The 21,847-nt window shown below is 42.7% G+C and overlaps 5 protein-coding genes across 10 annotated transcripts in view; 2 read left to right on the plus strand and 3 right to left on the minus strand.

Annotated features, from left to right (window-relative positions):
* The window catches only part of LOC125766986 (uncharacterized), a 29,466-nt gene extending 24,252 nt beyond the window's left edge, over positions 1 to 5,214 (minus strand). Inside the window, exons 1-2 of one of the 5 annotated variants that reach the window (XM_049433159.1) lie at positions 5,132 to 5,214; positions 4,014 to 4,439 (exon numbers count right to left, since the gene is read on the minus strand). The gene's annotated coding sequence lies outside the window, so the exon portion shown is untranslated. The other 4 variants (XM_049433160.1, XM_049433161.1, XM_049433164.1 and 1 more) reach the window with 4 other exon arrangements.
* A 2,146-nt stretch (positions 5,215 to 7,360) lies between these two features.
* LOC125766976 (alpha-N-acetylglucosaminidase) lies at positions 7,361 to 10,467 on the plus strand. The gene is made up of 4 exons (XM_049433129.1): positions 7,361 to 7,849; positions 7,930 to 8,120; positions 8,182 to 9,382; positions 9,448 to 10,467. Exons 1-4 carry the CDS (start codon positions 7,628 to 7,630, stop codon positions 10,153 to 10,155), a joined length of 2,322 nt encoding a protein of 773 aa, XP_049289086.1. The 5' UTR covers positions 7,361 to 7,627; the 3' UTR covers positions 10,156 to 10,467.
* A 7-nt stretch (positions 10,468 to 10,474) lies between these two features.
* On the minus strand, positions 10,475 to 15,569 carry LOC125767012 (sorting nexin lst-4). Of its 2 annotated transcripts, none has more exons than XM_049433224.1 (2): positions 15,220 to 15,569; positions 10,475 to 12,939 (listed from the first exon to the last, which is right to left on the minus strand). In XM_049433224.1, exon 2 carries the CDS (start codon positions 12,932 to 12,934, stop codon positions 11,192 to 11,194), a length of 1,743 nt encoding a protein of 580 aa, XP_049289181.1. In that variant the 5' UTR covers positions 12,935 to 12,939; positions 15,220 to 15,569; the 3' UTR covers positions 10,475 to 11,191. The 2 variants fall into 2 exon arrangements, with proteins under 2 accessions (XP_049289181.1, XP_049289180.1); XM_049433223.1 differs by having other exon boundaries at positions 10,475 to 12,942; positions 15,220 to 15,568.
* Positions 15,570 to 15,866: 297 nt separating this feature from the next.
* Positions 15,867 to 16,928, plus strand: LOC125767068 (probable tRNA(His) guanylyltransferase). Its single transcript, XM_049433315.1, has one exon. It carries the CDS (start codon positions 15,963 to 15,965, stop codon positions 16,926 to 16,928), a length of 966 nt encoding a protein of 321 aa, XP_049289272.1. The 5' UTR covers positions 15,867 to 15,962.
* On the minus strand, positions 16,904 to 17,911 carry LOC125767097 (uncharacterized). Its single transcript, XM_049433358.1, has 4 exons — positions 17,640 to 17,911; positions 17,424 to 17,551; positions 17,188 to 17,354; positions 16,904 to 17,115 (listed from the first exon to the last, which is right to left on the minus strand). The coding sequence occupies exons 1-4, from the start codon at positions 17,773 to 17,775 to the stop codon at positions 17,061 to 17,063; spliced, it is 486 nt and encodes a 161-aa protein (XP_049289315.1). The 5' UTR covers positions 17,776 to 17,911; the 3' UTR covers positions 16,904 to 17,060.
* Positions 17,912 to 21,847: the final 3,936 nt, after the last annotated feature.

Genomic DNA, 21,847 nt, shown 5'->3' on the forward strand with positions numbered 1-21,847 from the left:
TTATTGACGACTGGAGTAGATTCACGATTGTGTACCCCATGCGATCAAAGGGTGAAGTGTTCGAATATTTTAAAGAGTATGAGGCAATAGTAACCACAAAGTTCCGTGTTGGCATTTCGCGATTGGTGTGTGATAATGGTGGAGAATATCGCAGTAGTGAATTCGTCAAATTCTGCAAAGCGAAGGGCATTATGATGCAGTGTACCATCCCATACACACCCGAACTAAATGGCATATCCGAGCGGATGAACCGCACCCTGATAGAAAAGGCCAAATCGATGCTGTTCACCTCAGGGATTGATAAAAGTTTTTGGTGTGAGGCAGTGGAAACTGCAGCTTACATTACAAACCGAAGCCCGGCAAGAGCGATCACCGAAGATAGAACGCCGTTTGAGCTTTGGGAAGGTAGAAAACCGGACGTTTCGATTATGAAAGTTTGGGGAAGTCCTGCATATGTTCATATTCCCAAAGAACAACGAAAGAAACTAGATCCAAAAGCTTGGAAAGGAATTTTCCTTGGGTACTGCGGCAACGGCTACAGAATTTGGAACCCGAATTCTGGCAAAGTCATTGGAGCTCGCGATGTCATCGTTGACGAAACCAGTTGTGCAAACAGGGTCGGAGAGCACAAGATCAAACAATACTCTACAGAACCAATGAAAGACGTTTTCCGAATAAGACGTTTTGCTGAATCTGACAGTGAATCGGATGAAGGAAGCCTAGCGGAGGCCGACGAAGAATCTGGAGTTCTACCAAAAGTTGATCTGAACGAGACTGTGGAAGAGTATTTGGACTGTGCAGAAAACGATGTCGCAGACGATAACTCATCAGTTCATCAGCAAGCCGCCCCTGAAACAGAGCGCAGTACTCGGAAGCGTGTTCCTCCTTTATGGCATAAAGATTACGATGTTGGTGCAAATTTTGCTTTGAATGCTCTGTCCTACGTGGAGGATACACCGAAATCGCTGTCCGAGCTGAACGAACGAGATGACGGAATGTTGTGGCAGCGAGCGTTGCAGGAAGAGATTGATTCTTTGGAGAAGAATAATACTTGGACCCTGACAAAGCTGCCAGAAGGACGAAACATTGTATCATGTAAATGGGTTTTTAAAATGAAACCTGGTGACGACGGGAAACAACCTAGATACAAAGCCAGGTTAGTTGCTAGAGGATTCAGTCAAAAGCAAGGCTTTGATTATACAGAAACATATTCACCGGTGGCTCATCTAGATAGTATTCGTATGGTTCTTGCTCTGGCAAATCGCAACGATATGTATATAGGGCAAATGGACGTTAAAACTGCATTTCTAAATGGCAAGTTAACAGAGGAGATATACATGCAACAGCCAAAAGGGTTTGAAAAAGGTGAAGGTTTAGTATGCCGTCTGAATCGCTCTCTTTACGGATTAAAACAAGCGTCGCGAAAATGGAACGAACGATTTGATGAGTTTGTACATAGACTTGGTTTCATTAGAAGCGTAAATGATCTTTGTTTGTATACACGTGGCTCTGGCAAAATACTGGTGATCATTCTCATCTACGTAGATGATATCTTGTTAGTTAGCTCATCTGAGAAGATGGTGAAGACAGTAAAGGCCTGTCTGGCAAAAGAATTTGAAATGACAGATGTAGGTGAAGTAAGAAATTTTCTAGGCATGAAAATAGAAAGAAATCCTGACAAGAGGATTATGCGAATCTCTCAACGTAGATATTTGGAAAGCTTACTTTGTCGTTTTCGAATGGAAGATTGCCGACCTATTGCCACACCAATTGAGTGTAGACTCAAATTACAAAAAGGAAACGAATGTAACAGGACTACTCATCCATATCGCGAACTCGTAGGTTGCGTAATGTATGTAGCGTTAACATCCAGACCGGATTTAGCTGTTGCTGCAAACTATTTTAGTCAGTTTCAGGCATGTCCCACAGATGAACATTGGGTACATCTGCGTCGTATTCTACGTTACGTAAAAGGTACATTGGACTATGGACTAATCTATCACGGAAATAATGATGCGCCAATATTAGAAGTTTATACAGATGCTGATTGGGCAAGTGATATTGTAGATCGTCGTTCTATATCTGGTGGACTTTTCAAAATGTTTGGGGCAACCATAAGTTGGAATAGAAAGAAACAAGCGACAGTATCTTTGTCATCAACAGAGGCCGAATTGGTAGCTCTATGCAGTGCTGTACGCCATAGTCAGTGGTTAAAACGAATTTTAGAAGATTTAGGACTGAATATAGATCATCCAGTTTGTTTTCATGAGGATAACCAGTCCACTATTAAGATTATTAAGAATCAGAAGGATTTAGGGCGTATGAAGCATATCGATGTGAAACATTTTTATGTGCGAGAACTGGTAGAAAAGGGTAACATCGAGATAGACTATGTTCCAACAGAAAAGCAAGAAGCAGATATTTTAACGAAAGGTCTTCCTGCTCCAGCTTTCAGAAAACTGTGTGTCAGTCTTGGGTTGTCCGAGTGCAGTGTTTGAGCGGGCGTGTTAGGATAGCAAACCCTGTAATGTATTCGTTCATGGACTCTACTGTACTTCTTTACTTTAGGCAACACTGAAATAAAGTCTTTCTTTCCGATTAGTACAAGTAAAGCGGCAACACGAGCTTCTGTTTAAACTGCATAACTTTAACCAATACAAAACGGTATTCTATCTGAGTTCCCCTTTAATGTGGGCGCTCTATGTCACGGTTACAAAGTGTCGATAGACCAATTGACCTCCGGGCTGTAAGATATGCGCTACAGACAAACACAGTATAAAACCGGTCAATCGGTTGACTTCCCCTGCCGGGGCAAGGCAGCCGCCACGCAGCGTCAACGCAAATAGTGGCATTTTTTTGACAACATCTCGAACGCACTGAGGTTACTACTGTGACAGTGCCCATTAAGTCATCGCTGATAGTAAACAAAACGGCACATGGTGGACCGTGATCTTACTAGCCGCTGATGTCATTCTTGACTGTGCTGGTTGGTTTGCACACAGGTTGGTTCATCTGCGTTGGGAATCCAAATCACACATTGGGTGATGTCCTTCGGTTTCCTGTGCGCGCGTGTGTGTGTGCGTGCGTACGAGATTCGGGCCCAGTTTGCTTGCGGTCGTTGGGTGGGTTGGGTCGTAAAACCGGTGACCTTGATGATGTTGGGCGATTGAGATGGAACGATCGTAAATAAACGCATAGCTTATAAACGGGACAGCATAGAGCAACAATATGTGTGAAATAAAAAAAAACAACAATCTTCTTCAAAGACAAAACACACGCATAGAACTCACTGTCGCTCTATTGTTTCCGCCTCCAGCTATGTAAGCATCCGCCCGTCTACCTACACCCGTTGGCGATCGACAAATACTTTTGGATGATGATTTCATGCAGAACAACAGACAGAATAGCCTGCCGGACACGAAATTGGTTACGAAATTTTCTCCGTTTCCGCATGTTCATACCCTCCTTCCCCTTTCCCTTGTTCTTTCACTGTTTGATCACACATTTTATTTTTAAAATCGAATAAATAATCATCGCCTACCGAATGGGATTGATAGAGACGAAGGTCGTTCGGGTTGTGGCTGCCCCAAAAACCGGGGGGGATGGGTTTCAAATTCTTCCCTATCACTTCAGTTTTGATGATGTGAGAAGAAGACATCAAACTGTCGTCCATCGAATCCTTTACTCTCGCCCCAAAACATCCAATGACGTTCTCAAGGCAAACCGGGACAGAGAGGCCAAATCGTGGCGAAAAATCAACAATAATTTTATGACCGTAGCGTATATTGCGGGTGGTTTATGTGGAAATTTAATTGCACTACTCGCTGCCGAGTATATGGACATCAAAAACGTGCCATATTTTGGGTAAATAAACGAAACCCGAACTGGCCAGTGCATATGTATCGCATTCCAGCACAATCGCGTCATGTCGCTTACTTTAATAATTAGCTTAATGTGGAAAGTTATGAAATTAAACCGAAACGGTTGCAATTTAGTAATGTTTTTCCGCTTACCTTCTGCCTGCAGGAAGTCTGAAGATGGTCAGTTTCCAGTAAAATACTATTTGCGACCAAGAACACTATACTTTCACCTCGAAATGCGTTTAAGAGCGTCGAGCCACGCAATCTTTTGGGGCCTGACCAGATCGTTTCGGATGATTTTATTTTTAGAGTTTCCACCAGCGCGAGTCGCGAAAAAAAAGCCGCACTTTACCAAAAAAAAATCAAAAAAAAAAACGTGCATCAAATGTTGACGAATATGACGATATCCTTCGGTGGTTTTCTTTTTTGTATGTCGCGCGGGGGATGATTTTTCGAGGGATGATGACTCGCACGCACTTTTACCAGCGTGATGAAAACACAAACACGCGTACACACACACAGTGCGTTCTAACACTATAAAACAAGAGATTTCCACTTCACTTTCAACACCCGGAGGAGCTGAAAACAGATGAAAATACGGCGACACGACGCGTGTTAAATTTAGCTTTCCTTATAATGCAATCGTTCATATGGTGCAAAAGCAAAAAACTTAATTCCCTGTCTAGTGGGACAACAACAAAAAAACACGAGCGTTTTTTAACCTATAAATGTCCTTTTCTCCTAATCGGTTACTAAAAATCAATGTTTTTTTTAGAAAAGATTTTTAAACGCAACTACATCGACCAACGACAACATAAACAAGGTTAGGACATTACATTCTCTTTCCTAAGCGAGATGAAAACAACATAAAAATTCACACACAAAAAAAAATAAACATAATCACACCCACACACACAAATGGCACAATCTCAACACGTCGGGAAAACAATGCACACTTCACTCCCGACTTGGGTTCGACTAAAATAACACCAACAACACCAAGCCACTAAAACACCACCCACGTACTTAATTTTGGGGATGGCGGATGCTGTCGGTGTTACTGTCGATCTGCATAAGCCGAAGATCGCACCGCTAAAACGAGATTATTTCCGATTTTCACAGAGTTTTTTTTGTTTGTTTGTTTTTTTTTTGTTAAGGTAAACCAACCGCACACTGGCACGAAGAAAATTTCAGTGTCAAGCCGGAATTGCGTACGAGTTTGTTTTCGTGTGAGCCGTATCTTTAGCGAAGAAGATTTTCTAACGTCTCACCTTTGTGATGACCAACTGGCAACGAACGTGAAGCGCAACTGTTTCTCGTGCGCTAGTTCGAACGCGTGCTCATGTTGCTTCCCGCGCGTAATTTCAACATGAACCGGGGTGAGTGCCGATGTTCATTACTGATTCATTGGTGCCCAGTAGACAGAAAGAGAGTATGAGTGTAGCAGCTTGTTAGTGAGCTTAAACAGACTTGTGGAAGACAATTATAACTAAAATTTAAAACTATTTCTATAGAGTTCATGGCTAAAGTCTGAAACACGACCCCCCCCACTCACGGGCACTCATTTGAGTGACTTTTTTTCGAGCAGGGTGGTTCGAAATCGGTTGCGTGTTTTTTAATTATGTTTCGAGGCACAGACACCTGAGGGCATGGCCGTCGAAGAAGAAAATGTAGCAATTGGTGCCATCTATCGACCACAGGTCGAAGATTGGCGATCCGTTGGAGCTTTCGCGAATAGCTCCGGCCACAGACATGGTAGCGATTAGTGGTGCATGGACGAAATCTAGCCACAAGTGCCATCTAGCCATGGCCAGAAGAAAGTTTGGCGATATCTTGGATACCGGCGGAGCTATGGGGCAAAGTTGGGCCAAAAATGAGGAAAATTTTACGGTTTCACAAACAGCGTATGGAACTTGGTTCCTCGATGAATAAATCACTTTTCACTATGCGAAAACCTCCTTACAATTTAATAGTAATTGTAAAAAAAATCAAATTCAGGCCACATTGCATAGTCTCCGAACCACCCTGTACGAAAAATTGACACGCAGATGAGTGACCGTGAGTGGGGGGGGTCGTGTTTCAGACTTTAGCCGAGTTCATTTCTTTGCATAGACAACATTTCAAGTAGTAAGTAATTGAAGTAATGAATATTTTGTTTTTTTTTATGATTTTCTATTGTAGCATACACAAAATTTAACTAAACCCACAATACTGTGAAATATTCTTTACATAGTTTGAAGAAATTAATTACTTAAGATTGTGTTAACATTCGGTTATCAAAAACTTTTGCGTAATATTGTATCATGTAATATTGAAATCGTATTATTTAACGGAACATACCATTTACTATTCATACGCGTAAGTAAAATAAATTCAACAAAAAGTAAAATAAAAATAGAAAATTTGCTTTAAATCACAGCTCAAATTAAAAAGCCGATGACGGAAATGGGAACGACCTGGTGGCATAGTTGTTCACATGACGGGACCAGTACCAAAATTCCATCTAGACCGTCCTAAGGGCAGTGGAGGTTGTACATTTCTGGGCCCCCTGCAAAATGCGTACAGTGAGAAAATAGTTCTCATTTTATACAGTTACGAGCACACTACTCCAGCGGCCACTTGATCCGCTTACCGTTAAGCCCGCTACTGCTCTAGGGCTGATTGTCTGGCTGAAAACATTATGCTCGAGTAACTCAAAACTAGGAAAGACATACAATTTTTGTCGACTGGGTTTTTGGGTCAGCTGGGTATGGAAAGAAAGTTAGTTAGTTTAAAATTATTTTCAAGCAAATTTAACCCTGATGATTGGAAGAGCAACTTTTTTAAATTTACTGTTAGATCTAGTACAAATATTGTTTAAATTATATAAAACAGCAAATATTAACAAGGGAGAATTAAACATAATCTGGGAAAGACGATTTGGCTCGTGGTGTAGTGGTAGAGGCACTGGTTTTTCGTATTTTGTCGTCAGCAAAAAAAAAGAATGAATCCATATCAAAAGTTTAAAAGAAATATTTGCTATTTAAAAATGGTCATGTTGCCGATTACAATATGTAACGTGGTTCTCAACACGTGTTAGGAAGAAGTGAAAAGTTAACATAAAAAAACGGAAGTATCCTGTTTCAATTGAAGATAAAAATAAAGACTACAAACACTACACTCTATCACATCCTGCATGTAGGCATACCTTTATAAAGCACTTGTTTCCGGTGAAAAGTTTTTGTGGCACACAAATAGGAAAGTAATGCATTTTCCAGCCCTACCTAACACACCTTTGAATCGCATGTGCTATGTCCATTTTCTCCATTTTAATTAACATCATGAACTCTAAACTGAACCTGAAAACATTCCTGTGTGTGATTGTGGTGGTGTTACCTCCAAGCATGGGAGTTATTTAAAATAATCATTTGTTTGGGGGATTATCAACATTCCACCTTCGGCACGTTGCTTAATCTTGCAGTCAACTCAGTCAACTCAGTTCAAGTTGAATGTTTCCCCAACGCATTCCACTTCCTGCTTCCGTTTGAACGCGTGCAACTGTTTTGGACGCCACTCGACAGCCGTTCGTCGTCCAAACGTTGATAATGGTAATTTCGTTCAATTGAATCATTATCAATCCGACTTTGTTTACCTACAACGACCAACCACCGATGCTGACCAGTCTGAGCAACCAGACACATTCGTCTTCCCATTCGTTTAGTTGAGTTCCCGTGGTACAAGGAGAAGGTTTTCATTTGAAAAAAAATTTAGACAAAAACTTACGAATAATGCAGTTAGCATTTTTGGTAATATTCGCACCAATAGTAGTAGCATTTGGCATAGAGCCAGGCGATTATGCCGCACACATTTTGGATCATGTGCGACCAAAAGCATCCGAATCAACGCAACAACAGGCAGCGTTGGAAGTTATTGAACGGATCGTACCACAGCATCAGGCACAGCAGTTTCGTGTACGAATCGACAGTTCTATGGAGAGGAATTCGTTTCATGTGAGTGTGTTAATGTAAAAACAGGTTCCAAACTGTTGTGAAGTTTGGAAATCACCTACCTGCATTGATGCTTTCTTCAGGTGTTCAAAGGTGAAGAAGCGACCGATCCTTCCGTGGTACAGATCACAGCATCCAGTGGTGTTGCCGCTACAAAAGCATTCTATCACTATCTGCGATACTGGTGTCGTGTGTTAGTGGCTTGGGAAGGTAGTCAACTGAATTTGCCGCCGGAACTGCCATCCGTTAATGTGAGCGTTACGGCTCCAAGCAGGTAATAGAAATAGTCCCTCAGAAATGATCTTCAGTTTTAATGATCTCTTCCTACTTTGCAGTATCGTGTACTACCAGAATGTTTGTACGTGGTCCTACTCGTTCACCTGGTGGAGTTGGCCCCAGTGGCGCAAACATATCGATTGGATGGCTTTACAGGGCATAACGCTCAGTTTGGCCCCATTCCAGGAAGATCTTTGGACGGACGTGTATCTCTCGTACAATCTTACCCGTCCGGAGATCGACGATCATCTTGCTGGGCCTGGATTTTTCGCCTGGCAGCGCATGGGTAATATCCGTGGTTGGGGTGGTCCACTAACGGCCAGCTTCACCGAGCTTGCCCACACGCTACAGGTACGCGTAGTGTCTGAGATGCGTCGACTTGGGATGGCTGTGGCATTGCCCGCTTTTGCCGGTCATTTGCCAGTACAGTTCCGTACCCTGTACCCGAACGTTTCATTCGCCAATGTGTCCGTGTGGAATAACTTCCCACCACAGTACGCTAGTCCACTGTTTCTTGATCCAACCGAGTCCCTGTTTGCGGAGATAGGGGCACGTTTTTTGCAGCGTGCCATCGCTACGTACGGTACGGATCATGTCTACTTTAGTGATCCGTTTAATGAAATCAATCCCGCCCTACCGACTGGACGGTACCTGTCGAGTGTGGCCGAAGCTATTTACAGCACCATGGCACAGGTCGATCCGGACGCTATATGGCTACTGCAGGGATGGATGTTTGTGAAGAATCCGTTCTGGAGCGATCGCGCCATTCGAGCGTTTCTATCTGCCGTTCCGGTTGGCCGTATGCTTGTGCTCGATTTACAGTCGGAACAGTATCCGCAATATGTGCGGACAGCGTCCTACGCGGGGCAACCGTTTATATGGTGCATGTTAAGCAACTTTGGCGGAACGCTTGGAATGCTCGGTTCGGTCGAGAATGTCCATCGAGGTATTCGTGAGGCGAGAAATAATTCGTCCTATACACTGCTCGGCACCGGTATCACACCGGAAGGGATCAACCAGAACTATGCACTGTACGAATTTGCACTCGAGATGGGCTGGAACGCCGATCTGGACAGCACGGAACAGTGGTTCGGAGAGTATGCTCAAGCGCGCTATGGAAACGGTAGTGAAGCGGACGTCGGAAAAGCGCAACAAGCGTGGGACATCTTTCGCTGTACGGTTTATGCGTTCGAGGGTCTGGAGCTGATGCGTGGCAAGTACACCTTCAACCGGCGGCCAAGTTCCAAAATAAAACCTTGGGTAAGTTAACAAAGTCGGCCATGTTTTTCTTGCGGTTAATGCTTCTTTTTTTATTCCAACATTAGGTATGGTACAATGTGTCCAGTTTCAATCAAGGAGTGGATCTGCTTCTCTCCTTTGCAGAAGAATCACCGTGCAACGAACTGTGCCAGTACGATGTCGTCGATGTAACGCGCCAATGTCTTCAAAACACGGCTGACGCCCTCTATCTTACATTGATGGACAGTTTTAAGAAGCGTAATCTTATCCAATTTCGCCAACTCTCCACACTGTTTCTTCAGCTACTGGCCGATCTGGACCAGCTGCTGCTAACTGACGAACATTTCCTACTCGGACCGTGGCTCGAATCCGCTAAGGCGTATGGTGAAACGACCCTCGAACGCCACAAGTACGAGTACAACGCCCGCATACAAATCACACTCTGGGGTCCGCAGGGACAGATCGTTGACTATGCCAACAAGCAGTGGGCCGGGATGGTGCAAGATTTCTTTCTCGCACGGTGGCGCGTGTTTCTTACCGCACTGGATCAAGCGCTCGTATCGAACGAGCCGATCAACGATCTGAAGATACGCGATCGAATATTCCGTACCGTCGAGTTACCTTTCGTGTCGGATCGGAAACGTTACACCACCCGGCCGATGGGTGATGCAATCCGTACGGCACGGTTACTGTACGAACGATGGACAAAAGATGTGCCCCCATTGAAGGAATTGCCTGTAAATCCTACCCGTCGAAAGTCGGAGAAACAGCGACGAAATAAATGGTTCGACTGATCTACTGGAGGAAGTAAAAAAAGAAGATGGCTGCTTCTAGTGTCGATCCTTGATTCTTGAGCGTGACGAACGAAGGGATATCCAGAAAGGATGAAAGAAATCTATTCCGACTTGTGAGATGAAAAACCGGATACGATCCCAATCCGGATTGCAAAATTTGCTTCCATCGAAGATCCTTACTTGATCTGGAGTCGAAGTCTTTAAAACAAGGAACTCTGCGCATCACTAATTAAAAAAAATTTTATTAAATCGTCTTGATAATCAGCAGTCATCACGAACTCTCATACTACGGATAAAAAAGCTCCACTTACACATCGCGTATTTATAATGCTCTTCTTGCTTTAATCCTAATTTTTTATTACAATTCCATTCCGTCCATTATGTTTGTTTGTTTTTGTTCGACACCGACTTCTTTTTCTTGCGCTCCTCACCGAATGGCTACATATATCACACTACTACTGCTCGGAACGTCTACTCCCCATTGGTTCATCCTTCTTCCTCCCTTTGGTGTCACGTCGGAGTCACACATGGGGCTCAAAACCCCTTGTCGGTTAAGGCCAACCATAACTAGTGGTAGTACTCGTTCATCAACACGCTACCCCGTGATATCTTAAGGCTTTAATGTGATTGCTACTATCGCTCGAACGCACACTCTCCGGCTATTCGTACAACTATGTATGCGCAACTATCTAGCGCCAGCGTTGGGATCTGCTGGAAACAGCGCAATGTCCGTGTTTAGAAAATGTTGTCCAAAAAAAAGGAACATTTGCACTGTACCAACAGTCAGACGAAAAACGATAACAGATTTCTGATAGCGTATACTGGAAGAAAAAAAAGCTCCGATTCTCCGTTGCATCGTTGCGTACGTCAAACGCTAGCTAATTCTGGAATGCAGCGATTAAACGCGTGTGTCCTTGTGTTTTATCCGTGTGTATGCAAATGAGGTTTGGTTAGTTCTACGCTCTCAAGGCACTCTTATGTTCATACGGTTCTTAACTGCGAACAAATCCTTCCTTTCCATATGAAACCATATCGCTTAAAAGTGAGTTTGCGCCTGCTCGAGCTTTTGCACGATCGATTTGTAAAAGTCAATCTGTGCCCCGATAAAGTTGCGTATCGTGTCCTTCAGATGTGTGTCACGCTCCTCCCGGAAGTGTGACATCTCGGCCAACAGTGCGTACGACATTACGTCAACGCGACGGGTCACCTCCTGCATCTGCCCATTCTCCATCTTCTGTTCCGCCGTCAAACGCTCACAATCCTTACGCTTCTGGACCGCGTTCCGATACTCGCCGAGTGTATCGGGCCAGCCGGCGAGCAGCCCGCGGTAAATGTGCAACCGGTCCGAGAATGGTATGAAGTCATGCTTTGGTTGCTCGCCAAATAGCTGACCGATGCTAATAAACACACCGGCCGCCTGTCCGACCGAGCTCGACATACTGAGCGGCGTAACGGCACGCCGTTCGTCTACCGCTAGGGCACGTGCCAGCTCGGAAAATCCTTCCCCAATGCGCTGGTACTCTTTCTTCCACTGGACCTGAAACTTTTTCGACTGATCGCCACAGATGGCAAACAGCGTCTTTACGGCCGCATCCATCTGCGGCACAAACTGGCCGGCAGCTTCCACCTGTGGTTCGACCAGCGATTGCAGCAGTGTCTTTTCCGGCGGAAACACGGACGCACAGAACATCGTACCGACTAGTGGATCTTTCTCCGCCGTCCGTTTGCCCGTCTTCCATTTCTTCTCGTCCGTGCAGGTAAGGAAATGCATCCACACACCGCACGTGGACAGTACGGGATGGCGACACATCCAGTCGACAAACTCCTGCAGCTGTATCCGCCGATGCTCGACGAACTCCTCATCGTACCGGCCCGATATCTGTTTGTCCGGCAGCGGCGGAATCGGAATGAGACAGAACTTCTCGACCAGCCGCTCGTGCAGCCAGTCAAAATGCTTGTAACGGCGCGCCACCGGAATATTGTTAAACGATGGCGTCAGCTGATACGCGATGAAGCTTTTTAGACCGTTGAACTTTTTCTCCTTTTTGGGCGAATCGACCGACACGGTGTATGAGTCGCGCATCGGTTTCCACACAATGCCGTGCTCCATCAGCAGCACGTGCACACGGTCCGCTTCCGATACATCCGGTACCGGCATCCCGATCAGATAGTTGTCGCCGGATTTGGTGAAAATTTTGCCCGTACCGGCAGCACGTGACCGGCCACCGCCAACCGTGGTCGCTACCGATGCGAGCGACATCGTGTCCCCGTCGGATGGCGGTGGGGCAGGCAAATTCGCGTTGGCGTAATAGCTGGACGTTACACCAGGCTGCTGCTGGTGATAGGATTGCGTCTGGCCATTGGCACGACCGGCCGCACTCGAACCGGGTCCAATTTCCGAATACGTTTCATTATCGTCATCCCAATCGTCGTCCCAATCGTCCTGCTGCTCACCCCAATCGTCCGCCGTCTGATCGTAACGATTGCCACCACCGATTGTTTGCTGTGAGCCGGATTTCGATACGCCCACCGGCTGAGCCGTCATAACGGCTGGTGGTGGTGGCATTTTTGGCGGCCCAGATGGTAACGATGGTGCCTCGGGAATTGTTTCAACGTACGCCGCTGGAAAGAGGCCTCGCTGGCCGCGAGAATTCATACCCTCCCACCATCCTTCACCGACGTCCGTGTTTGTGACGGTCAGCACTTCGTCCACCGTAATCGAGATCTCCGATGAGTTCGGTTCGCCGCTGAAATCATACAGAACCTTAACGCGCGTCATTGTGACTACTAAAATGGAGAGAAAGGGAGAGAGAGAGAAGGAGAGAGAGAGAGAGAGAGAGAGAGAGAAAAAAAAGGGAAAACATTAATATAAGTTTTGTTGATCATTTATGTAGCAAAATACACTCTTCCAAATAAATCGAATATATCTTAATTGGCCACTGTTGTTTTGATTCTGCACAAATGAGGATTTGTTAAGAGAAGAAATAATAAACCATAGCCTCATAGTCATATGGCCTGGCATAAAATTAACTATTTTATGAGGGCGATCCAGTGGTGTATGGGTCAAACTACGCTGGGTAACGATCGGGTATCAAATCTCATCCGGACCGTCCCCACGTAGCAAGAACTGACTATCCGGCTATGTGTAAGCCATAAGGGCCGGCAAGGAAAGCCAAGAGAGAAAACTATTTATAACAAATGTAACAGATTATAATCCAAACACAAAAGATGACAGAAGCAAAATAAAAGATTTTTTAATCATGGTGATAATCGTGACAACATTTTCCTACATTTATTTGCATGAATCGTGTGAAGCTTTTATTATCGCTAAACGTTTAATTAATAATATTACGCGCAGCGTATCACAGTCAACAATAAAACATACATTTGTGTTTACAAGACAGAAAGATAATTAAAAGCCAAGCATATACATAATGCGAAGGAAATGTTTACGAGTTTTCATATCTTTTTTTGTCTTTTTAAAACTTTGATGCAATGTCACGGTTAGCTTTCGTTGCGGTTTATTGTTTACCTACTATACCAAGTAACGTAAAAAAAATAAAAAAAAACAACCCTCCATACTCTAGCCAACATATAGGTAGCGTGAGATAAAGATAAGCTCTCCACATTGCACCAAATGCTGAAACATACTCGTCCGATACCAATTCACCCAAGTAGGCCGGTACAAAGGGGAAAGCATAAAACGCACACACCCCCCCACAGCAAAGCATGCTGGAACAACACTAGGTATGAACCGAAAGTGTCGATTGATCTTCTGCCTGCTTCGATGATTCATCACGCGGCTGGCGTCCCACAATCACAGAGTGTAATTCAACGTAGAAGAGAGAAGGTAGAAAACACCAAAACCTCTTCATTGGGGCCTCCTGCTGGGTGCATCAACGTGCCGCATAAACGCAACACGTAAACTAGCGCCGAGACTAGGGATTATTATTTAAGGCTAAAAGAAACCCAAGCATCGAAAAGAGTTACGCAGCGGAAACATCGCTTCCGGGTGATAATATATCCATGAAATAAAAACAAATACACGCACGAAATCCTGTGAAGCAAATGGTACCAAAAACCTGATTTTTAAAGCCTGAAAATTGGCGTACTGATTTACATACGAAACACATTTTTTTAAAAATTTAAATGATTAGGAGATGAGAAAGAAGGGATGGGAATTGCCCTAGTCAAGTGAACCATCGATGAGATACATCAATGCTTTACATACGATGATACGGTACGATACTTCTTTGTAAAACATCAGCAAATAACATTGTGATGCAAAAAAGCCTATGACTAATACGGTGCACCAAACCCTCCGTTGGTGTGTTCGCTGGAAAACAGTAGAACAGAACTGATGTCAATGTCAGATCTGATGATTCGCTACAAGTACAGTGAAAATCTCTTTCGCTACACATTCGTGCTGTGAGTAAACATACGCATTATTTTTCCTTAAATTATCTCTCCACCAGACGGTAAGAGAAACATCGCAAACAAAGCGCATTCGTGTGTGCGTGGCTGGGTGATCTGTCGCAATCATTAAACAAACGGTCGACCTCGCTGGTTGGGACGGAAACCAGAGCAACGATACGAATAGATTCCCCCCGCATTATCGCGGGATCGTGCATGTGCAAGCGGGGCTATGGACTGCACAACGACTCGCATTGTTTCGCTGTTAGGGTTAGCTCCATGATCCAAGTAGCATGGATCATACTGCGCTGCTGCCACTTCGTGAAGCGTTTGATTCAATTAACGACCACACAAACCCGGTCCACATCAATCATCTAACACTCCAAAAAAAAAAACGAGGGTTAAAGCAATTGCGTTTTAGGTAGTCTGGATCCTTGCATGCAACCGGTGCCGGAAAATCCAGCCTCGTTCGGCCGCGTTGCTTCCGCCGCACAAGAAAGGCGTATCCCTTTATGCCGTATCTTTGTTTCGTCGGATGGATGAAGTAATATCTATTCTTCTGACCTTGTCACAGTCACGCCAACGGGCCAGGAGACCAAGTAGCGGCATCCCCCGGTGGGAATGAGCTGTGGAAATGATTTTATCACTCACGCTAATAAGAATGCGACGAATTAAAACCAGTTTGCAAACATCCAGCGGGCTGTGTATAGTGACGTCAACTTAATTAGCAGTGCGAGGCTGCCGATCGAATCATCCAAGCAGGCTGATGTAGGGTGTTTGCTGAATTTCTTTCGCGACTTCACTCCGCTGCAAAATACGGGTTTGCAGCGCTGATACACTGTGTAAACGCAGGTTATCGTAGCGAGGAACAGCTGTAAAAATGCTATCAAAAACACACCACTTTTGCTTCAAAAACGCAATTAAATTCAACTTTTGCACTATGCGCCCCACTGTTTTTACTTCGTCTTCGACTGCGTTCTGCCAATATGCGTTTTGACAACATCATTTGCGGTGCGGTTAGCTCATCCGTTACGATTTGACGTTTGGTTATGATCGGCCATACATGACAGTGCAGCCTATTTGCAAAAACAAGTTCAGGTGTCAAATAATGCATAAAAACTATTTTAATTAACCAAAAGATACAGATTATTATTATTACGAAACATTAAGGAACATCAGTTGTAGAGGTACACAGAAAGAAACATTAAAATCAGTTGAAATTTGAATATTATTCGAAGTACGAGTTCATGTTTTATCTACTGTGTGTAGAACATCGACATCGCATTATGAGCCAGCCTGGTGGTTTACTATGTCAAAAAAGGTTTGTTTATTGTTATTTACACGTAGTCCAATCATGTGCAACCGGTAGTTTTTGTTTTGCGTAATGATTAAGAATGCTTCTTTCTTGTAGAAAGATTCTCAAGATCGGAAAACAAGCTGTACGATCGATTCAATCTTCCGCAATGGCACTGAGCCGCTTCGAGTACGTCAAACAGTTTGAACAGGAGGAAAAGCTGCTTCCCAACTGTTGGATTGTAGTGCGAATCGATGGGAAAGGATTTCATCGGTTCTGCAACGTGCATTCATTCACCAAACCCAACGATCTCGATGCACTTCAGTTGATGAACTTTGCCGGTATGACCGTTATGCAGGAGTTCAACGAAATCACCATCGGGTACGGCCAAAGCGATGAATATTCGTTCGTGTTTCGCCGAGAGGCCAGTGTCTACCAGCGGCGAAGGGATAAGCTTGTAAGCTACGTGGCCAGTTTATTCACCTCGGCGTACATGTTTCACTGGAAGCGTATTTTCGACCACCGATCGATATCTATGCGTTATCCGCCTTCCTTCGATGCCAGAGCCGTCCTCTATCCGACGGACGAGAATCTTCGCGATTATCTCAGCTGGCGCCAAGCGGATGTTCACGTAAATAATCTCTACAACACAACGTTCTGGAATCTGGTCGCTTCCGGGCTGAGCAATATGGAGGCAGAAAAGCGACTCCAGGGGACGCTGTCAGGCGATAAGAATGAAATACTTTTCTCACAGTTCGGCATTAACTACAACAATGAACCACTCATCTACCGGAAGGGAACGATTCTGTTACCGAAAAGTGTTTCCATTGAGGATAAAAAACAGAGACTTATCGTTCCGATCTTTGACGATCTTATTAGCGACACATTCTGGGTGACGCATCCCGAGATATTGGATAAGAAAGCAAAAACGGATGAAGTTTATGAATTGGGAGAAAACCATACCCAACCCATCGTTCTTTATCAACTGGAGGTACAGGAACGTCGTAAGGCCGGAATGAACAAAACTGAATCGACCAGGAGTTTGCTTGAAACTGTTAGAAGCTAAGACTAATGACTCTCTTTATTCTCCATCTAAACACAATATAAAAACAACAGCAAATAAACTAAACACTGATCGTAATCGTAAACAAAAGTGGCGGTTTTTCTATCACATATCCTTGTACGCTTGGCCCAGTTATCATACAAACATTTTGCACTGCTCACAGCAAGGCATATCATGCGATACGCAACGACTACAAGAAATGATTGGGAGGGTCAGATAAAAATCATTTAAAAACTAAGAACCTTTTCTCGTGGGTACTTACAATATAGTTACACAGTTTAGACAAATCTTTTCGTGGCAAAAGTTGCAGTTCACACCACAGTACTCGCACAGTTCCAAGTTGCAGTTGGTGCAATCTGTGTGTACAATCGCCATACGATCGCACTGGCGACATTTTCGATCAGCTTTCTTTCCCAACCAGGAAGAAGTCTGTAACAATAGCATATGGTCGGTGATTATGCATATTTTGTTTTTCAATATAAAAAAGGTTATACTTACAGCATTCATATCGTAATCTATTTCTCCACCACCGAGCAAACGAACTGATTTCAGTGATTCCTTCTGATCTACAGGCAAATCTTTGTCGTGATTCTTTGCTCCTTGAAACAGCAAGTTTATGGTTTTCGCTAGTGTTACGGATGAAGAGAAATATTAATTGTCAAACAAATGCATTACACACGTTTCCACACGATGGGAATAGTACAGCGTTACTACCTAGGATCCGTTTCATTTTGTTTGGATCCTGCTGGTCCATCATCTGTTGGTTGACAAAAGTTTTCCGCTGCACAACAAAGCATCCATCCGAACTCTCGTTCGAACGCAAACGTTTGCGGTTAATGCTTGCGTTCATTTTGCACCAGATAGCCGATATTTTACAATTAATTTATACACAGAAACATTAAAAACTTAATAGCCCGCCAAATGCACTTGCTTCGAGGTTTTATCAACAATGCAGTGCCATGAAAATACAAGCAATGTCAAGATGTCAGTTAAATACCACAGTTGATTACCGGTACCACAGTTGATGTGTGAGAGTAGCAGCGTGTTTTGAAAATGCAGCTAAAGTTTAAGTTACAAATATTTTGGTAAAAGATATTTGTAGATCCCACAAAAAGTAGCGTTATATTTTAAACAACTGTGTAATCTTTCTAAAATGCATAGTTTATATAAGGTGAATGTAGGCTAAATCATTGAAAGTACTGAAACAGATGGTAGTTTGCAGTAGGAAATGCAGAACACATGATCCTCTGCGTTGGTTATAAAACGACGCTTTTCTTTCGTCCCTTTATTGTAAAGAAACTGTGTAAATGTGTCTCGTAATTTCCGTTTTTCTATTGCAATTGTATATCTACCGGAGGAAGAAATAATTCAGGGGTGAACTGAAAGTCATGCAGCACCGAAACAGTTGTACACACAGTAGAATGCACACAAGCTTGCACGCAAATGGCATCAGGGTTGGATTGACTGCACTGCCGTTATGAAATATTTAATTTACGAGATTCGTTTAACTTAAATTTACTGTTATTATATGCCTAAGTTCACTGGAGTTTAGTTTCCGCTCCAAACTGATACTTTGGAGAATGTTGCTAATGGTTATCTATAATTTTCCAAAAAATGTTGCTGAATGTGACTTGACTATTAACTCACAATCGATAATGACCTTAAAAATAACTGCTTTATGTACAGTTTTTGGTATTTATAGACGTTTAGTTTTGTTTTTCAATTTTGTTGAAAGAAGAATTGGTCTCAGCTGCGGAATAATGAGTAGTTTGAGTACCTTGAAGTACCTATTATTATTGAAATAAACGTGGTAAAAGGCTACGTTTCAATAAAGTGTTTTGTTAATGAAAATTAGAAAATCGTAGACAATTAGCACGCCTTTTCATATCTACGCCTGATGGGATCGAACTTTCGTTTACTTGTGGTATATTAATACAGCGTGTACACGTGTTTCCTCTAAAGAGAAGAAAACCGGACCAGGAGAATTTTATGTCTTTTAACAACATGATGATTCAGCACGACGTTTGTTAACGATATGTTATTTTTTACGTGAAGGACCTCGTCGCTAATTAAATGCCAAGGAATTGTTTGCCTCACGCGTGGAACATCGCAGAAAGTGCTACATTGTTTACAACTGAATTACCGCTATTGATTTTTTCAATCGATGATTGTTTTGACAGTTCTTACAACGCCTGCGCCTCTAGAGGATGTTTTGTGAACTAGTGTGGTGAATATGAGTTGAATAATTAATTCCTTTTCCCAATTATGTTATTCAATAAATCAAGGAATCAGATGCTTCTTGTCGTTCAAACACGTCTCAAAGATTTTTCTCTGTGTCGATATTAGCATTTTGCTCACAGTGCTGGAGAATCACATCCCAAATTACCGTTAAGTTTCAAATTGCATCCTTCATGTTCGAAAATAATATTACTTAACGTCAAACAGCATGGTCGGTAAATAATCCTTGTTGATCAGCTGTTTTGTGTTTATGTATTGCGTCCTGCAAATGGTTTATCGTATAATGTTCCAATGGAAAAGGCACAGGTTTGGTGCCTATTAAAACCGTGTCCTGAAAATTTATCAAAACATCATAAAACGGCATTAAACGAGACAACACACAGGAGGAGGCTGATGTTGGTAAGATTAAAACACATGGTACATAACAGTATCCAACCTACGAAGTATTAACTTAGAAATCATTGCAGGAATAACATTGAATTCTTTGGCAACAAAGAGATTAAACATTGCTTTTTGTTGGTGTGATTAGTCCATATCTTCTATACGGTTATGGTTGATTAATATACGGTGCGAAAGAGCACGTTTCCAGCGCCGTAAATGATAGAAGCAGGAACAAAATATGGCGATATCGATGATGAGTCAAGGATTTTTGGAAGCTGCAAGGAAATGTACCGGTAACGGTTTGATGTACTGGTGTCAAAGGAGACAAGATTATGCATCAAAATTAAATTGTAATGTATAAATTATAAGGCTATACAGTTTAGTAAAAGGATTACAATTGTTTCGGTCAGGTCATTTAGTATATAGGATGTTTATGAAGTAACAAGCATGGAAACCGATAACTAAATTCTCCTTCTTGTTGGCTTAACGACCTCTAAGGCCATGTCGGCAATTCTAGCTAACTAGACTTACATACATACACATACATCACCGGGCCGTCCCCAATAATTCAATTAAATAAACTAAATTTCACGAATTTACAGGAAATTTACAATCATTCTACAAAACCAAAGCCCGTTTCGAAGTAAACCAAATTGGGAAAAAAGTCCTTCATTCCTGTCGTTAAGCGATGACAATCATTCTTAAATTTGAAAAACGTAAAAAAAATCGTACACACCCATTAACTAGAGAAAGGTTAGCATCTGATTGTAAATATATAGAAAGATCAATTCAGATCTTTCAGATCAATTTTCTGTGTCAAATCTTCAAATCTGAAAAACGGAAATGTACGCTACGTACTAAGGGCAGGTTTGGAATTCGTTTATCACTTCGTGTTCTTTATCACTTCTTTATTATAACTAAAACATATTAATTAGTAATGTGTTTACGCACCTACTATCCCGCTCCGATCGGATGCACTCACCAGTAGTATCTGCCAACCGGTTCTACCGGATGTAGTGCGGTTTGCATATCGCAAGGCGGAACAAGAGATTTAATCCTAAATAGGCACGATTCATTGACTTGGAAAGATACGCAATCTTTCAATGTTGTTGAATAACTTGTGTAATTGCAATTTTATTTTACCTTTTATTTTGTTTCAATTCAAACTGGACTATTATTATTTTGTTGTTATAACATCTTATCCGATCAAAAAATTTCTTCCAACATTTCTTTGTTCTCTCCTATTTATCTTTTGAATGATTAAAACAATTTACCCAAGCCCGACTGATCCGTGAACAGGAACAAGGAATTAAAACCATTTCTATAAAGATATTAAACAAGGTAAACCTACCCCCACCTACGCCAGCATGGTTCGTGTCAAGTCCAAACGAAAATGCAACGGCAACACTAACGTAAGCGCAACCCGGTAAAAGTTGGTTGGAAAAGGATTTTATTGTCCGTGAAAAGTTTCCTCCTAGTAATTCGTCGCGCTCGCATGCATGAGCAGCGTTGACGTTCAACTGAAACGATCACTACAACGCGTTTTTCGCTCCGGCGGTTGAGTGTAGAACGTTACGGATCAGTGCACTGCTGGCGCCAAACTTTAAATTTGTTAAAAAATGCTTCCAACAAAAAAAAAACGCGTAAAAAGACGGCTACGCTTGAAAGCACGCAAGTCAAATCTTTTGCAAAAGTTCTTAGTGCATTTCTATGCAGCGGAGGGGTTTTTTTTTAATGATTACACTAATGCAAACTTTATCCTTTCTCGGCGTCGCATTCCATTTCAGATTGTCACCGTTCCATACTGATTTATGCGCACCTTGCCGCTCTTGCATTCCATCGTGTGGAATTGAAAGCTTACCAAGAGTTTGCAAAAAAAACAAAGCCGCAGAATAATATTCCAGGATGAAAGGTAAGGTGGTAAGTTTTGTGTTTCAACTGTGACGATGGAACAGTTTTCCTATGCGTGTGTGTTAGGACATCGTATTAAATGTAAAAACAGATGGACTTAATAGACGTATCTAAGAGCACCCACATTTGGTTTGCTATTGAGCTAAAGTTAGGTTTTACCGTGAACTTTGCCTACCTTTACACATAAATGTACAGCTGTGGTAATGTTTAATTAAACAATTTAATTGGAAATGTTAAAACTAAAGTAGTACATCGCATCCTAGCCACTAAACTAGAAAGAAACTAGAACACGGTAAAGGTAATAAAGAGAAAATAATTAATAGGCGATACCGAGCCTTCAAACTGAGTGAGCTATAGAAATTTATTACATTATAGGAAAATAATTATCGTTT

This window comes from Anopheles funestus, chromosome 3RL (assembly GCF_943734845.2).
Source record: "Anopheles funestus chromosome 3RL, idAnoFuneDA-416_04, whole genome shotgun sequence".
In the NCBI taxonomy this organism is placed as follows: Eukaryota; Metazoa; Arthropoda; class Insecta; order Diptera; family Culicidae; genus Anopheles; species Anopheles funestus.

Bases quoted from the DNA above. Each gene is read 5' to 3' on its own strand.
- LOC125766976 (XM_049433129.1), top strand. From the start codon at position 7,628: ATGCAGTTAGCATTTTTGGTAATATTCGCACCAATAGTAGTAGCATTT. The intron at 7,850-7,929 runs GTGAGTGTGTTA...TGCTTTCTTCAG, and splicing joins TGGAGAGGAATTCGTTTCAT to GTGTTCAAAGGTGAAGAAGC. The intron at 8,121-8,181 runs GTAATAGAAATA...CCTACTTTGCAG, and splicing joins AGCGTTACGGCTCCAAGCAG to TATCGTGTACTACCAGAATG.
- LOC125767068 (XM_049433315.1), top strand. From the start codon at position 15,963: ATGCTTCTTTCTTGTAGAAAGATTCTCAAGATCGGAAAACAAGCTGTA.
- LOC125767097 (XM_049433358.1), bottom strand. From the start codon at position 17,775: ATGAACGCAAGCATTAACCGCAAACGTTTGCGTTCGAACGAGAGTTCG. The intron at 17,552-17,639 runs GTAGTAACGCTG...CCGTAACACTAG, and splicing joins CAAAATGAAACGGATCCTAG to CGAAAACCATAAACTTGCTG. The intron at 17,116-17,187 runs GTAAGTACCCAC...CATTTCTTGTAG, and splicing joins CTAAACTGTGTAACTATATT to TCGTTGCGTATCGCATGATA.
- LOC125767012 (XM_049433224.1), bottom strand. From the start codon at position 12,934: ATGACGCGCGTTAAGGTTCTGTATGATTTCAGCGGCGAACCGAACTCA.